We start from the raw sequence: 18472 nt of genomic DNA, 5'->3' as shown, positions 1-18472 counted from the left end.
GTCCCGTTGACATAATTAATCCACCTCCAATGGGTGGCAGTAGCTATGTTGGTGGTAGTAGTGCTGTGCACACTACCACTTATGCCAGTGTAACTTATCTTGTGCAGGGGTTGGAATATTCACACCCCTGAGCGACATGAGTTTTGCTGACATAAGTGGTAGTATAGACATAGCCCCAGTGTCAAACTTCTACATCTGTCATTAATTGTTACCCAGTGCCATCCATTTTAAGAATGTGGTTGAGTGCATGCAAACTTATCTTTTCTCTTACCATAAAAAGGCACATAAGAAGGGGATTTGAGGATGCTGTGGAAGTCACAGTGGATAATGCAGGAATTTTTTAGAAGATTTGAGGAATGGATTTCACTCACTCCACATATGATAAAGGCATATCATATTCCTACTCAAAACCATAAAGTGCATGGCGAGACACTGTTTTTAAACACTAATGCATCTTTAGAGAATAATCACTGGTGTTTGAGGGCTTGTGCTGGCTCTTTGTTGTATAAGAAAGAAACAACATTCATCTTGGTTTTCTTGTCATTACTGGATAAAAGAAAGGTTATTTCTTTGTAAAAAAAACCAGAGGGATCTAAATGATAAACACTATAAAATGCTTGTCTTCCCAGATGTCTTCAGGATAGTGTGAGCTAAAAGGAAATGCTTGTCTAACTTAAGGACAGCTTTTGGCAATCTTTGAGCAATTACATCTCTTCTGTGATGTCAGAAGCTTTTAGAACAGGGAAGAGAGGTACAGTGATCTAGTGCTTAGAGCAGTGGACTGGAAATCAGGACTTGGTTCTATTCCTAACTCTGCTACTGAACCACGCTGTGAACCTCTTTGTGTGTTTTCCTACCTGAAAAATAATGAGTGTAATAATCTTGCCAAACTAATAGCTGTTTTTAAGGTTTTTTTTAAAGGGCACTATCCAAGTGCTAAATATTATATTATCAATACCCCAATTTTTGTAAAGTGAAGTTTCTTGGAAGCACAATTGTCGAAAATAAAAAGCTTTTATCAGCTGTTGAAGCAATGTGTTTATTGAAGTGATCTATGCACCACATGGACTTGCACTTCCAGGCCTGAATTTGGCAGCATATCTATAATCAGTGTTGGAATTCAGCTGTCAAACAATCCTCCTTTCATGTGAGGATGGGACGAGGTGTTTCTTCTTGAATTACTAACAGATCCTCCAGAATTACAACACAGCCTGCATGTCTTCAAGTGAAAACAATGGAGACAAATCAATAGAAAGAGAGGGCATAAAGGGAGAATGTCATTATGGATAACATTGTACAATTTTATTATTGTGCTTTTATCCAAACTTCACCTGCCCATTGGTTGGGGGAGTTGTTTGAGCTGCATTAATGGATGCATCAATGCAAAATTGTATAGTGGAATTCACAAATGCTTCTGCAAAGATGAAGAGGTCAAAATTTGCCTGAATCTGAATATGTTACCCCAAATTTGAGTTAGCTCTGCAAGCAAAGCAATGCTAAGATGGATAAATTAGACTCAAAGCCAAATCCTGTCCTTAGATCTACATGCCTCGTTTTGATTGAAGTCAGGGGAATCCCAACATTCCCAGACATCAGAGGGCAGAATTCAGTCCTTCATATTCTTTTGGTAATTCTTGAGAACAACCTACATTCTAAAAATCGACTAGTCATTTTTGTGCCTAAATTCTTGGGTGCCCAATTTGAGGCAGCTTTAAGAGGCCTGATTTTCAGAAGACGCTTTCTGAAAATAAGGTCTATTTAAGGGGCTCATGTTGAGCAGCAAAAATGTGAGGTACCAAAATCAATGATCACTTTTGAAATTATAGGCACTTTCTGTTCTTAAAAATCTATTTTCTAAGCATATATTATTACTCCTGACGTTAGTTACCATGCGCCCCATTACCAGAGACTTGAAATTAGGTTTTTTTGTTTGACTTTTTGACATTTTCTTTCTCTTCTTTATATTTTCCTGACACCACAACAGAATATAGAAATAAATAATAATAAATGAATACATAGCCCTTGTATAGCACTTTTCATCAGTAGGTCTGAAAGTCCTGTACAAAGGAGGCCAGTATCATTATCCCCATTTTACAGATGGGAAGCTGAGATACAGGGAGTTGAAGTAGCTTGCCTAAGGTCCCCCAGCAGGCCAGAGCAGAGCCAGAAATAGAACTCAGGTCTTCTGAGTCCTAGTCCAGCACATCTTTGCACCTTCTACAAACTAGAACCAATATTACTACCAATAGGAATGTTTGTTTTTTTTTATTTCGGCTCACTAGGCTTGATGTTCCACATATCATTACAGGTGTGAAACTTTCCATTCCCAGGAAAATAATATTTAAAAATGAATAAATATGTTTGTAAGTGGGGTTTGGGAGAAGCACCACTCTCCAGCTATACCACTGATTGGCTGTGTGAGGTTCATCAAGTCTCTCCTCTCTGTGCCTCAGTTTCTTTGCCTGCAACATGAAGATCAAGATCCTTTGAACAAGGGTGTTGTGTGACACATCACCTTTCTGTGTTCCTGTTTCCCCTTCCATTCATTTCTGTCTTGTCAGTTTCATAAGCTCTTTCAGGCAGGAACTGTTTGTCACTACGTCTATGTGCAGCATTTAGCACAAGGGGACCCTGGTCCCAGTTGGGGCCTCTAGAAACTACTGTGCTTTTGAGATCTCTGGATGAAAATCATCATATAAGAACTAGGTAATAATAATAATAATAATAATAGTAATAGTAATAATAATAATAACAACAACAACAACAAGCTGTTTGCAAAGTATTTTGGGATCATTGGATGACAGACAATTTTTGATAATCACAAGGAATTATTATGATTGTACAATCTAAACCCTGTGACTCTGTGAAACTGCCAAACCCAGTCACAGTTGGGATGCTCTGCTCCACCAGAGGACAACGGCTGGGATGATCTCCCAGGTCTTTACATGAAAGATGTTTATTTACTAGGGCCTGTGGGATTTTCTTCCAGCACAGCCACTGAGCTGCAGGCAGGCATGGAAGTCTCATGATGCCTCAACCAGCTTTCATTTCCATCTACACAGTTTCCATCACAACACATACATACAGAGATCCAGACAGACGCACACCCCTATCATCTGTGCTTTCTAGTGAAATATGTTATCCACAAACAAAGGAACAAAGATCTGTCTTTAAAAAAAAGGGGAGGGGTAGGATTGGGGGAGTAATGGCTCTTACAGTCAGTTGTGATTTCGTAGGGGGAGTTGAGGCGTGCATCTCCGCAGGGTGAAGTGCTCACATACAGATGGAACAGAATGTTTTCTTTCAGCCTGTAGCCTCCCTCTTTTAATCGCATGAAGACTGATCGCTCCCAGTCCTCTCGCCGTTTGCTATGATCACAAAAGAAGTTCCGGGTCATTTGTTACATTCCAAATCAGAAACATTTCTGCTCTCTCAGTCGTGGTTTTGTTTCTCTTTGTTTCCTCTGGGGTTTTTGTTTGTTTGTTTTATTAGCACCTTTCATCATATTTTGGCTACTGTCAATGGTAGAAAAATAATAAGCTGCTCTAAGTAAATGAGGTGCTCAAAAGGTCCTGGAACTGTTGATGTGTTTCTTGGCTTGCTTAGTTGGAATTTATTCTAATGATAGAGGGTATCTGGACGTGCAAATACAGTACATAAATCTCACTGTTACTGATGGGACTTATGCGCACATATCAAAGGAGAACAGCTCCCTTAGGTTTAACAAATTATCCCTATTCATCATACCCCTAAACATGTGCTCAGATCCCATTGAAAGTCAAGGTGACTTAAGCACATGCTTAAATGCTTTGCAGAATTGAGGTCATATAGCAGTGCCCTGAATTTATGAGCAGATATCCTGAAAAGAAAATAACAGATTTCAGACATCCAAAAACGGTCTTCTGTTTTCCTCCCTATTCATCCATAGCCAAGTGTGAATGCTGAAGGAACCCCCTCTGTAACTGACATCTGATTCTTGACTGACAGTGGCTCTCTTGTCTGTTTTGAAATCTTTGGAAATCACAAGTTACCTGATGTAATGAAGAAAGAATCTGGGCCCTGTGCACCAAAAACACAGACCTCTACTACTTGAGCTAAAATACTAATTCTTGTTTGAAGTGCTGTTGTAGTTGTGTTGGTCCAAGGATATGAAAGGGACAAAGTAGGTGAGGTGATATCTTTTATTGGACAAACTTCTGTTGGTGGAAGGTACAAGCTTTTTGAGCTACACGGAGCACTTCAGAAACTCTGCTTCCTTTCCCAGACCTAACTAAGAGCTCTGTATAGCTCGAAAGCTTATACCTTTCCAGCAACAGAAGGTGGTCCAATAAGAGATATCACCTCACCTACCTTGTCTCGCTAACAAAACTAACTCAGTTAGGTAGTAGCAGTAGTAAGCTCTTATCTTCTATGTGGCTCTGCAGCTAGAAGAGGACACATTGCACTTAGCCAACCTGCCACCCTAGCAAAGATTGCCAGGGAAGGCAAATTCCTCTCACTAATGTGGTTTAAAACAAGAGCAGGTTTTATGGCTGTTTTCCTGTGCAGCATCCCAGGTGATTTCCCTTTGGATTGTTTGAAGGCAGTGATGTTTTTTTGACAGACAGTAGGATCACACACCTTTTAGTGATGAGGATTATAATGTTTAGGGTGATAATGTGATTAGTGTAGCTGAGAAATGACAAGCCTCTCACACTGTGATTGCACCTCTGCCCTCAGATATACCTAGTGAAGTCAATGGGTAGTGTGTATGCATATTTGAGACCAGAACCGGGTCTGTATGTGGAAGATTCTCCTACATGGAACAGGATTTCTGCCCATCTAATCTGATATGTGGGCAATCCTTTTGTGCAGGGTAGTTCTGCTGCTCTGCCTATGGTTGGTGTAACTGGGATGCTTTTTTTCCAAGATGGGAGCAGAACTGTTCCTTGCTGGGCCTGCTTGTTTTTTCCCAGTGCAATCTGTGCGCCATTAGAGCTGTTTGGCTGTCACTCTTCCATGGTTTGGTTGTTTTGTCAGTTTTGGAGGCTATGATGCGTTTTCTGTCAGGTGAAATTTACAGGCACATTACCCTGCCTGTAGGAAAGTGAACAACAAGGTTTCCTGAGGAGAGACTGCCACATGCAGCTCTCTCATTTTTCTTCCTGCTTTGACGGAATTTCCCAACCACACTAATTACATTATCGCCCTGATAGAAACCCCTGAAATAATAAAATACCTATAAGGCCTGCTGCTTGGACTTCAGAGAAATCACTGTTGCCTTTAAATAATTCACTACAAAATCAGCTGTGAGATTGCAGAGCAGCACAGTCTTAATGCCTGCTATTATTATGTAAAACTGGAGGGGGGGGCAGAAAGCTTGTGCTACTTAGAAACAGTTGCTAGGTTGCTAGGTAGGGTAGTAGGTATGTTGGAATAGTCCTTTACTGGGCTGAATTAAGTGAGTTCATCATCACCCACCCTGTTCTATTATTTTTCACTGATTAACCCTATTTCTCTTCCATTCTCTGTGTATCAAAAAGTGTCTGTGGCTAATGGGAGATATATAGCTGCTTTAAAAATAGTCAGCAGAGCTGGAGGGCAGTGCAGCTTGGGTCTTGCTCCAGGATTCTGAAAGCATTATTATCTCCAGGCTCCTAACCAGCCTGTGGGGTCGTATTTCTACGGTTGATCTTGAACTCAGATCTTTCCCTGCATCGTAGGTGAGCATCTCTAATACTGAGACAACTATGATTCTCTTTTTAATGAAAACTGGGAGCAGAATGACTGGGGTGGATTCCCTGGGCACCATGCATACTTGTGTTGGGTCCAGGTGCAGGTTTATCCTTGTGCTGTCAGTGTGCTAGGACTAGGGGATTCCAGAGCCAAAAGTGATGCTCATAAGAATGGGACAGTGGGAGAACAGTTTACCTTGTCAAATGCACTTCTTCTCCCAGAAACATTGGGCCAGATTCCCTATTACCTAGCCCCTGGCATAGTCATTTACACCTGTGTAGTGTGAGTGCACAGAGGGTTTAAAATATTACTAAGTCAGCATGTGGTTTACACCTACTTTGCACAGGCACAGATAACTACACAGCGAAAAATGAATTCCATTGTATTGGCACAAGCATCATGACTTCAGGTTCTGCTATCAGTACAACAGTTCCAGTACAGGTAGTGGCTAAAAGGCAGACTCTATTCCTATGCATTTCACTGTTATGCAAGCTCTTTCTTTCATGTAGGGTATTTGGGATGTGAAGGAAGGCCTGCAGGTGAGCAGAATTGGTAGCAGCAAAATAGCAGAAGTTGGGAATTTTGACACACAGGTAGGGATTCCTATTTTCAGTGTTTAGGCCCTGATTCAAAAGAATGTTCTTAACTCTAAATATGTGCTTAAGCCTGTCCTTATTCAGCAGGACACTTAAGCATGTGCTTAAAGCTGACTTCAAAGGGATTTAAGCATGTTCTTAAGGTTAAGCAAATGTTAAGTACTTTGCTGAATCAGGTTCTTACTCTCTGAAAAAATTACAGGAGTTATTTTTGGGCAAACAATGCTTGTGAAATGTAGGTAAGGGAAGTCTGTAGACCAATTACAGCACTATAAATGTGTATGGTCTCCCACAGGTACCTTAATAGCAAGCTTAACAGAAAAGCAGTCAAGTCCATTAAGAGACCACTGGGATGAAAACAAGGTATGAGTTAAATTTATGGCCAAGTGGCTGGTTTTATTGCAGCTAATTTCATTTGATTGGATGAAAATTACTACATGCTTCATCATGTATAAACTAAAGTATGGTTTGGACAGAAGCTGCAATCTGATTGGCTGAAAATGCATTAGCTCCCAATGCAGCTTATCTCCCTGGGAACTGCAAAGCCTTTTTACTAGCAAGATCACTATGCCATACCAATATTTTCAACAGGCAGATAACAGTTTTATTAAGGGTGATCTGTAAAGAATGAAAAGATAGACCCTGATTCTCCTTCTCACAAACCAGTGTAAATCAGAAGTAACTCCACTGAAGTCAATGCAGTTCACTGGTATACAACAGTGTTTGTAGCCTTTCTTCATTCTTTATGATGTATAAAGAAGGCATCCAAAAAGTTTTTTTTTGTTGCTTTTTATTTTTACATTGGAAAAGTCTGGTCTTTTCATAGACATCTAGAGAATTAGTGGGATTGTGACTGTCACAAATAAAATAAATCTGACCAGCCAAGAATTTTTGTAACATCTATTTAATTCAAACGTCTGACAAACTTTGAGAGAAAAGTTCTGTTTCATTCAACACGCCTATCTCTTCACTTGAGAAATGAGAAAGCTCCCATTCCAGGCCTTTAATCATCAAAAACCTCAACAACCACAAAAGACAACAAACAGAACTGGCATTTCTAATATCAAAAACAAGAGGAATTAAAAATATGTATTTGTAATTTAAATAATTTTTATAATTTTGTAGTTGTATCAAATATAGAAGACAGTATAGTGTCCTTGTTCACTTATCTATTCCTCTTCCATCCCTATTGTTGCTTCCTCATGCATCCCTGTTCCTGCTTTTTTGAAGCCCGTCTACAGACTATTAGATAAAAATCTGAGTCTGCAAAGCACTTAAGCATGTGTTAAAGTCCCATTGAAGTCAATGGAGTTATGTCAATTTATTTCTACTAAGGATCAGGTCCCATTATTAAGAAAACAGAGTACTGTTAAAAACTCATAAAATAAATTCACCATGGGTGAAGTCCAGCCTTCATAGACAAAATTGAGTAGCTGGGCTGGGTGGTGGACAAATGGGTGATGAAGACTGTAGGGTCGCCACCAAAACACTAAGGTGTCCTTTCCATAGGGAAGGATGGGAGCATTTATGCAGCAGAGAATCATCTGTCTTGTCCCTAGTCTGCCCATGCATGGGGTGCAGGGAATCATTCCTGAGCTGAGCTCTGCAAATGGCATATAGACCCTCTGTACATCCCCCTCCCCACAACCTCTTCCCTAAGCTGTGCAAAGGGAATCACATTGGGTTTGTCTGCCAGGAGAACCTCCACACCAGTAGAAGAGGGAGCAACATTTAGTTCAAAGTGTAGAAGTTGTTACAAAAACCCACTTAGCATTTCACTTGAACATCCACAATTTCTTGACTTGTGACAAAGCTCCTGATGATGGCTTGGCATTTCCTTAGTATAGCAGTGAACATTTGTCATGAAGAGTATGTAACAAGATTATATATGTTCCTATTATTCTTACATATAAAAGGATTATTTGATTTATACATGGATAGCAAGGGAGCAGAACCTGACTCTACAATATTTTCAGCTCTGTGTTTCAAAGGTGTTGGGGTTTCACCATTTTTGATGGTTTTTTTGTGTGTGTGTACAGGTCAGGGGAGCAGCGGTTTTGGTTCTTTCCTGAACAGCAACATTTGAAGAAGTTGCCATAAGCAGAGTTTGTGTTGCACTTAGAATTCTCTTTACAAAAAAAGTAACATCAATCGAAATAACATAATATAACCGAATGTGCTATGAAGGTGGATCAATACAATAGCTTAAAATATGGTGGTAGCACTTATAAGCCAAGAGACACAGGTACAGCTTTCAATATAAAGCAAGTACTGGGGTTGCTAACTGCTGAAAACATAATAATATAATGTAAACTTGAAATGAAAACAATACAGAGTGAAGGAGAGAGAGAATGCTACTTCTGATTAAACCCCTCAAGGGTCTTGTCTGTCTCCCCTACCGTGTTAGGCCATCCTCATCTATTTAACATCTTCTCCTCGTAGCTAGAAGTGAAAAATTACTAATATTATGATGACTATTATGGTTGTCCCCACAACGTGACAGGTGCTCTCTCACGTGTTCAGGAAGACACAGTTTCATCTCAGGCCTGGTCTACACTTGGGGGGAGGGGAATCAATCTAAGTTACGCAACTTCATCTACGTATATAACGTAGCTGAAGTAGACATACTTAGACCTACTCACTGTGGTGTCTTCACTGCGGTGAGTCAACTGCTGACACTTCCCTGTCAACTCTGCCTGCGCCTCTCATGGCGCTGGAGTACAGGAGTTGATAGGAGAGTGCTCGGGAGACTGACTAGACTAGACTAGACCCAATAAATCAACCCCCACTGGATTGATCACCGCCCGCTGATCGGGTGGGTAGTGTAGACATACCCTCAGAAATTCTTTAGTCTTCAGGGCCTAATCCAAAGCCCTTTGAAGTCAATGGGAGTTTTTCCATTGACTTTAATAGGCTTTGGATAAGGGCCCATGAACACAGAAAATGGAGGGTACAACTTACAACTGAGGGGTTTTGTTGTTGTTGTTGTTTCTTTGGAGCTTTGTGATAAAAATATACGCTACCCACCCACAGCTTCAGCTCCTTATTTGTTAGTTTCTTGTAGGCATCTTGCTAGATACACTCGTGGATAACACTTAGCACAATGGGGCCATGAGCCCACATTGAGGGTTCTAGGGATTACCAAAATGCAAAAGAGTCTGTCCAGAGCAGAGATCTGGAGAAAGTAGGGTCTTACAGATCAGCTCAGAAAGGGTGATCCAGGCACCCAGGGAAGTGTAGAAGAGATAGACAAGGATGCCACCAAGGCTGAGGCTGGTATTGTTGTGGCAGTAGAAGTGGAACTTGTTAAGAGACAGGAATGGATAATTAATGACTATAAAAATGAATAATCTAAAAATCAACTGCAAGGGCAAGGCTGAAGACACTAGCAACAAAGAGGCACCCACATCAGAATCATTTCCAGTAACTTTCCCTGCTATGACATTTTTAACAAAATAAAGAAGGAGCAATAATATCTACTGGTAGTTCTTTCATAGCAGGTCTGCTATATTTTTAACAGGCAGTGGTTCTCTAGCAAGTTAATGAATGTGTTAATGATCAGTATAGTTCAAATGTGTGTGTGTGTGTGTGTGTGTGTGTGTGTGAGAGAGAGAGAGAGAGAGAGAGAGATGTAAATCACTTTCTTGAGGTAACTCAGCTTCAGCAAGGAAGGAAAATGCCTGTAATAAGAATCTCTGACCAGCGAGAGTTATTATTAGGCCTGTGGTTAAAGAATTTGCAGAAAATCATCAGACTTCATAAAACTTGACTTTATGATTCATATCTAATAGCTGCTGAAGGAAAATCAGCTGGAATGAAAGAGCTCATAACCCAAAACAATAGACTATCTAACTCTGCTTTCCTTGGTAGAGTATATTGGCCACTCATCAGCCAAAGACTCATAAACAATGATGTATAGTCAGGCATCTAGAGGACAGATCTGTTCCACAGAAGAACATATAATATTTCCCAGGCATCAACAAAATTCAGTTTACCTTAGGTGTAGCTCCAGCTGAGAATAAAGGAAATGAACAAATGCTCTCCTTGCCAGAATTTCTGCATGGCAGTCGTTGACCACACGCCCTTGATCGTTAATGTATTCTCCGTTTATACATTTGGTACCCGATGACAGCACAATAACCTGAGCCTGCCTGATGTCCAAGCCTGCAGAAAGGAAAACAAAAGAGTTGTAACTTGCCTGAGTGTTAGCGAGACATTGTAATTGTTAAAGTTCTTGCAGCCCCCATTTTGATGTGGCAGCTGAGACAGCCCTAATGGGATGCTGATGAAAATGATTATATGGCTTTTGGAATATGCAGTACCCTCACATCTCAGTGCTATTAGAATAATACAGGCTCTATTTCAGTCTGCACTGCTAATTCCTGGATAAAAGCTTGCCACAAAGTTTACTTGTTAAATCAATAACTACATCATAGAAAAGCACATGCTGTAAGTAGGTAATAAAGCTCTCCCGCAGTGCTGATAAATGGCCGGGGTTTTATGAGCTGCTGAAGACATTTTCTGATGGGAACACACACTCCCTATAATGTTAGCTTTCATCACTAGTGTACTGGAAGTGCTAAATAAAATGCAAGTAACACTTCTGGAGCTTCTCTTCTTTAAAAATCTCAGAGAACAAAGAGATCCTACTTTTTGTCTGGTTTCCTTCCCTACCCGCACATGCACCTCTACATCAGTGCTTCCTATATTGAGACCCACAGGGTTCTGAAATGGAGTCTCTGCTCAGACTTAGATGGAACGTTGCTGCTTGGGATCTACTACAGTCTCCATGGGCTCCTCTCAATATTAAAGGGGAGGGAAGCTGTGGTCACTCCTTTTTTATTCAAAATAGCCACAACCTGTAGATCTATGAGGTGAAATCCTGGCCCCATGGAAGTTGATGGCAAAACTCCTGTTGACTTCAATGGAGCCAGGTTTCACCCCTAAAATGTTGTTCTCCAGGACAGGAGTGTTATTCTCCAGTACAGCCTGGGGAGAACAGTTTAAAAATGCATTGAACCAAAGCCCACTTAAGTGATTGCAGTGCACTTTACAGAACATGCTCCTTTTTGACTGACAGAGAAAACAAGGCAACAAACAAATCTACCCCTAAAGAATGTGTTCTGGTCAAATGAGATATCACCAAGGCTTGATCAAGTATCCCAAGAACTTTAATCCATGTTTGACAGCTGTAAACAGTTACTATATATACACGCAGGGCACAGCAATCCAAAACATTAAGATTTAACAGAGTTGTGATTAAGACAGGGAGCCTCGGGTCAGATATATCCATGCTGTGAATGGAAACAGTCTTACCGCAGGCCAAGTGCTTCTGTCTTTGAAACACTTTGCTGGAGAATGCATACTGTTCTGTATGCACATTTGCTTTGTTCTCCTTTTTGTGACCTTCTTTAGGTGTGATAAGCTTTGAGATTCATCTTATATAGTCAGCTACTTAGTTGTATGCTGAAATCTATTGAGCAGTGAAACAAACAAGAAAATGCAATGATTTTCTGGATTAGAAGCATGCTTCTTAGGGACATGTTCTCCCATAAGACCCCTGGGTTGGATATAAGATAAGCAGCGGTAAGTTGCAGATAAGATAAAAGGGGAAGGATTGTTTTGTGGTTAAAGCACAGAACTGGGACTCAGGAGATGACCTGGGTTGTAGTTTTGGCTTTGCCACAGACTTCCTGTATAAACTTTACTTCTTTGTTGCTCAGTTTCCCAGTTCGTAAAATGGCAAAACTTCTTCCCAGTAGCTTAACTCACTGTGGTTTCTAAAGCACTTTGTGATCCTCAGATGGAAGGTGCTATAGACAGTAACTGCAAAGTGCACATCATTGTGGAAGTTGATTTATCTGTGTTGTGATTATCAATTAATATTATTATTGTAGTTTTGAGTCTAATAACAACGTTTTTGGAAATATAAGAGACAATTTTTTCACAAACTAAAAGAGAGGCACAGGGGAGATGCAGTGAAGAGAAAGAATTAACAAATATTTGTGTTTGTTTTTATTGTTATTTGTGATAAAAAAATTATACGGAGATGTGGCTTCCATGCTACAAAAAGGGATATTTGCAGTCTGTACATTACAACTTCTTTGACCTCAACTCTCCAAATGGGGGCACTCATGTCACAGTTAAGGAATTGCCCTATTGTTTCAGATCCATGGTCCATCTAGTCCATTGTTCTGTCTCTGACTGTAGCCAGGCAATTTCCTTGAAATTCAAGTCTGCTCCTAACCACTCCCATGGAGCTCTAACTCTGCTCCCTTTTAGGGCAATGCTATCAGCTGCTTTTCTCGCTTTCTCCTGACTTTCTGCTTCCTTTTACCTTCTGACACACACAGCCCCACCAATCAATGCCCCAGTCCCTGTGTTTGCAATCAGTCTCAGGGAAGCCTTTATATTCTTCCTTTTTCTTGCTTAGGCCTTCACATGCGATCCAGTGCCTTGGGCAGGGGCTTCTGTTCTTTTAGCTACCTTACTCCATAAAGGAGTTTAACTGCTTCTTCCATTTAGTCTGAATGAAAAGTGACTGGCGTGTCCATCAGCTTCTATGAGGTCTCTGATGAACATAGATCAGAGACACGCTCGCTGGCCACCAACACCCTCCCACATAACAATATCAGGGCCACTGTTGATATTAAGGAACCTTTTCGTCCTTGGGTGAATTAGATACCGCTCCCAAGTCTCCACAGAAATGGACACACTTGTCCACTTGGTGTGGTGATATGCCTTCCCAGACCCACACATATGCCCATGTTGCTGTCACAAAGTAAACAAATATCAAGTATCACAAGTATCAAGGACATCAAGATGACTGTGGACCCTTCCTAGAGGAGCTGGCTTCCAAGATCCCACAAAATTGGCCTTGTGCATTGTTAGAGATGTAGTGATCTTCCAATGTGTCTTATTCCCAATGAGTGGAAATAGTACCCATGCTCCTCACTTATGTTGCAGCACTAAGACACCCAGAAACACAGATGTACATGACTTATGCATTAGCACTGAAATAGCCACACATCAGTGAGGAGCCAAATGGGGATAGCTCTGTGACCAATGTACCACTGCTGAATACCACGTGTGAGGGAATCCGGCATAATGAAAAATACTTTTTGACAACCTGACAGGTGCCTGATGCATTCAGGAGCATGTATGCAAATGAATCCTTCTCTTGCATGCTTTATTATGTATATGTATAGAATCAGAAAGTCATTCCCTTGATATAGCTTTCCATGAACACTAGGTGAATTTGTTTACAAATACAATATTGGTTGCCCCTTGGTGAAGTCACACTTACATTCTAACGGAGGAAAGACTTGTCACATTGTTATTCTGTGTAGTATTTTCAGCTGCTGAACCTAAATTTTTGGTGCCAATGATTGAGACTGGAGAGACACTTCTATATAGCTTAGCCAATATTTGTCGATTTTAGCCTTCTAGCTAAAAATTTTGGTAAACAATCAACATTAATTATTAATTGTTATTTACCACCTCTGTATTTGTTCTCGCTTAAATAATACTTGGCATTTCTATAGTGCCTTCTACCTGATAATCTCAAAGTGCTTTCTAAATGTTCATTAATCTAACCTCCAAACATGCAGCAGAACAAAGGGACATTATTATCCCCATTTTACTTATAGGAAAACAGAGGCACGGAGTGTGGTGGAATCCTTGGGTAGCACAGAGCTGGCATCACTGGCTATTTGCCACCACCCCCTGATGGTAGCAGTACAGAGAATGGGTGGGGATTGAAAAGAGGCGGAGCTGATGTATGGCACAATCTGACGATCCCATGCTGGTGTAAAAGCTCTTTAGGGTTCCCTTACAGCAGGGGTTCTCAAACTTCATTGCACCGGGACCCCTTTCTGCCAACAAAAATTACTACATGATCCCAGCAGGGGGGAAGCCTGAATCCACCTGAGCTCCACCACCCTGGGCAGGGGGGGCCAAAGGAAACCCAAGGGCTTCAGCCCCAGGCAGGGAGCCTATAACCTGAGCCCCATCACCCAGGGCTGAAGCCCTGAGGCTTTGGCTTCGGCCCCGGGTGGTGGGGCTCGGGCTTCGGTCCTGACCACCTGCAAGTCTAAGCCAGCCCTGGAGACCCTATTAAAATGGAATCGTGACTCACTTTGGGCCCACAGTTTGATAACCGCTGCCTTAGAGGGTAGCCTCAGGCTCTATTCCTCCCCCACCCCAATCACTCCTATGAATGTTTGTGGAAAACCCACCAAAAAGGGTATCAAATATTTTCATAATGAATCTGTGATATTTATTCAAATGAATGTTCACAAACATTTTCATTAGCATTATTTCTTCAATTCTGCTTTATGTCTACTTCTCTCGGCTCTGAGAGATGCACACACAGAGCTCTCTGGACAGGAAGATATAGCCCTTGAAAAGAATCCACATCTTTGCTGATGGGAACCAAGCTAAGAGAACATCCTCAGTTAAAAACTAAACATGTACCCTTTTAGCGGTTGTACACCTAGACCAGGTCCAGATTAAAGATGCCAACCATCGCTAACCCTACAGTCAGATCATTTGAAAAATCAGATGAAATGAACTTCTATATTATGACCTTGACTCCTGACCCATCAACTGTCAGAGTTCTTCAAGCATTTCTTCCCTTCACAGCCTGGCATGAAATAATGTTTGAGAAGACATTAGGGCAAAAGTAACTAGTGAGCAATTTATAAGAGGCGCCGACACTTAGGTTTCTATTATTTGCCTAAACGCTCCTAATAGTTTTCAATTTAAAAAGGAAATGGAGCAGGGGAAAGGAAATAGGGGAGCTGTGTCAGCATGTGGGCTGAAAAATGGATTCAACTCTTTTCACAACGGCAGCTGGGTGAAGGGGGAAAGTATTTGCCAAATGTTTGATTCAAAATATTATGTGTAAAAATTAGTGGGTAAATTATTGGTCAAATATATTTGCAAATGACTCCCCCAGCTTTAGCACAGGCCCAGCCTAGTAAGGCGACGAGTGGTGACAGAAACCCACAACTTCAATGGATGCTGTGGTCAGAACTTGTGAGGATCAGGCCATGAGTAAGATCCTGGCCCTGATGGTGTCAATGGGAATTTTGCCTTTTACACTAGTGAGGCCAAGATTCCACCCTTTATGTGAGTACAATGAACTTCTAACCAGAAAGGGCTCCCACCCTTTTCAGTCACTGTGAAAATTCCTGTTGGATGCCCTAGGCATGGGATCAAGCCCAGTTTCTCTGAAAGGCCCAACCCAGACAGAAGGCCAGCCGATCAAACCAGAGCCCAGGGGGTTTGAGTCTGACATGGAACATAGAATCATAGAATATTAGGGTAGAAGAGACCTCAGGAGGTCATCTAGTCCAATCCCCTGCTCAAAGCAGGACCAACACCAACTAAGTCAGCGACGGCTTTGTCAAACCAGGCCATAAAAACCTCTAAGGATGGAGATTCCACCACCACCCTAGGTAACCCATTCCAGTGCTTCACCACCCTCCTAGTGAAATATTGTTTCCTAATATCCAACCTAGACCTCCCCCACTGCAACTTGAGACCACTGCTTCTTGTTCTGTCATCTGCTACCATTGAGAACAGCCTAGCTCCATTCTCTTTGGAACCCCCCTTCAGGTAACTGAATGCTGCTATCAAATCCCCCCTCACTCTTCTCTTCTGCAGACTAAATAACCCCAGTTCCCTCAGCCTCTCCTCGTAAATCATGTGCTCCAGCCCCCTAATCATTTTCGTTGCCCTCCGCTGGACTCTCTCCAATTTGTCCAAATCCTTTCTGTAGTAGGGGGACCAAAACTGGATGCAATACTCCAGGTGTGGCCTCAGCAGTGCCAAATAGGGGGAATAATCACTTCCCTTGATCTGCTGGCAATGCTCCTACTAATGCAGCCCCAATATGCCATTGGCCTTCTTGGCAACAAGGGCACACTGCTGACCCCAACTCTTCCCCCTGAACATGAGCTGCTCCTCCTGCCCCAGGGCCATTTCTCTGCTCCTGCTGGAGGTTGGAGCAGTGGCAGCTGCGTGTGCCAGTGGCTGCAGGTCCTGCTCCTGCCATCCACCTCTCCATGCTGCATGTGCTGTGGAGTTAGAGGCTCTGCTACTCCTCAGCAGGTACACACACTCCGGACCGCAGCATACAGCGCATATGCTGATCCCACAGGCAGGTGGAGAGACGGCCTCCTGACCTAAGCCCGAGAGGGTCTGTTTGTTTTCCCACCTGACCTGACCTGGACCCAACACTTCTAGTTGGGTCCCATCAGGTTCAACTTGGGTCGCAGGGCTCTGGGTTCTGACACATACATTCTTTGGACTTCACACAGCATGCATTGAAGTCAATGGGAAAACTCCCCCTGATTCCAATAGAGGTGGATTAAGTTCTTATTTACAGATTCTTTATGTGATGGCAGCTATTTTGGCCAACACAGCAGGAACTGAAGTGAGGACCTCCAGAGCTACAAACATGAGCTACAATAGCTTGTGCTAAAGGACCAATTCTCTCCAGCTGAGGCTGTAACATATCAGCAGATCAGGCACAGAAGGGGATCTATAACAGATACTCACCAGTGGGTTATACGCTGTACCAGGGTGGCAGGATCAGGTGCCTGAATTACTTGGGTTAGTCAGGGCAGTTTTCCTTTTCAATTGTACCTTAAAAGCAATCTTTTCTGGCTTGTTTATGACTAATTTTCTCTGTAAAGCATTTTGCTATTTTGTGCATCAAGTACAGTATAAAAGACTAGGTATTTTTATGTTATATTGTATGCTAAGAGGCCAGGAGTCTATTGACTAATTTATACCTTGTCAAGTGAGACCTTATCTTGCAAGGAATTTCTCCTAAGCAGAGTGTGTGTGCTATATCATTGATAGATACACTAAATGCCAGCTCCATTCTTTTAATCTTCCCTCATGCTGTAAATCAATTCCTCCAGTCCCTAAATCATGTCTTTCCCTTCTCTGAATTCTCTTCAATTTGTTGATAAATTATGTTAATTTGAGGATTTTATTCAATCTGTCCTTATTTTCCCATCTTTCCCCTGTGCTCTGCTCACCAGCTTGGTCCTACATGGCAGCATTTTAAAAGTTTCTCCACCCTTTTCGTCCCACTTTGATAAACAGGTTCCATGTTGGAAGTATTACTATGTATGAGAAAATCAGAAACAAGCACCTCAGAGAAAAACACTGAGCTAGGGCATGGGCTTTTTACCAAAGCCTGATATCAATCAATGAAATCTTACAAGTTATAATAAACCAGGTTGTATCCATAGAGAGAAAATAGATTTCCCCACAAGAACTTTATTGTGTATAATATGCAAAGTATACATGCTATAAGTGTAATGGGTTGATTTTCTCACACAAAAATACTCCATTAAATAATACAACTTTCTGCTTATATAGTGCCTTCCATCTGAAGATTGCAGTGGCTTTTATAAACATAAATTAAGCCCCATAGCACTCCTGTGAGATTGGTGAGGGATATACCAGGGTCTCTTTAACCACCATTGAAATGCAGATACCTCTTTGAAGTTGAGCTCAGCAATACTTTAACAGTGTAAAGAAACCCTGTACCAAAGTTTCGGAAGTGAAGAAGAATAATTGTATCCTATTGAAACTACAGAGGGGGTTTAGAAGCCAGAAAATAATTATCTCAGGTGGAATAGGGCAATTACACTGCAGTTAGTAAACCTATTCTTAAATCAAAGGGTGTAGGACCTCAGTTTTCTGTGTCCTTCAATAGACAGAGGGTGTCAACAGGAGGGCTTTGGCTTCTTCAACCATGGAAAGAAAGCCTTTTGGGAAGAAATGGGGTCTAGCTGATCAAGAAGGGGGAAAGCCTCTTCATTCACCAACTTGCCAGCCTAGTGAGGAGGCCTTTAAACTAGGTTCCCTGGGGGCAGATGACAAAAACCCACAGGTAAGTATAAAAATAATGACTAACATTGGGCTAGATGTTTAGGATGAGAGGGGAGATGTGGAAAATGACAATAGGGTCAAAGGAGCAACAAGAAGGTAATCAGTGGAGGGAGGGAATCTGATCAACATTTTAAATGTCTATACACAAATGCAAGGAGAACTGGAAGTATTAGTACATAAGCTAAATTATGATTTAATTGGCATCACAGAGACTTGGTGGGATAAGTCTCATGACTGGAATAATG

General features: G+C 41.6%; 1 protein-coding gene across 1 annotated transcript in view; it reads right to left on the bottom strand.

The window, feature by feature from the left end:
• The window catches only part of ADARB2 (adenosine deaminase RNA specific B2 (inactive)), a 406044-nt gene that overhangs the window by 51525 nt on the left and 336047 nt on the right, over nt 1–18472 (bottom strand). Inside the window, exons 5-6 of the mRNA XM_045006327.1 lie at nt 10307–10475; nt 3217–3368 (exon numbers count right to left, since the gene is read on the bottom strand). Coding sequence (XP_044862262.1) covers nt 3217–3368; nt 10307–10475 — 321 coding nt within the window. The remainder of the gene's footprint in view (nt 1–3216; nt 3369–10306; nt 10476–18472) is intronic.

The sequence above is a fragment of the Mauremys mutica genome, chromosome 2, assembly GCF_020497125.1.
Source record: "Mauremys mutica isolate MM-2020 ecotype Southern chromosome 2, ASM2049712v1, whole genome shotgun sequence".
Lineage (NCBI taxonomy): Eukaryota > Metazoa > Chordata > Testudines > Geoemydidae > Mauremys > Mauremys mutica.
This window is presented reverse-complemented; position numbering and strand designations above follow the sequence as displayed.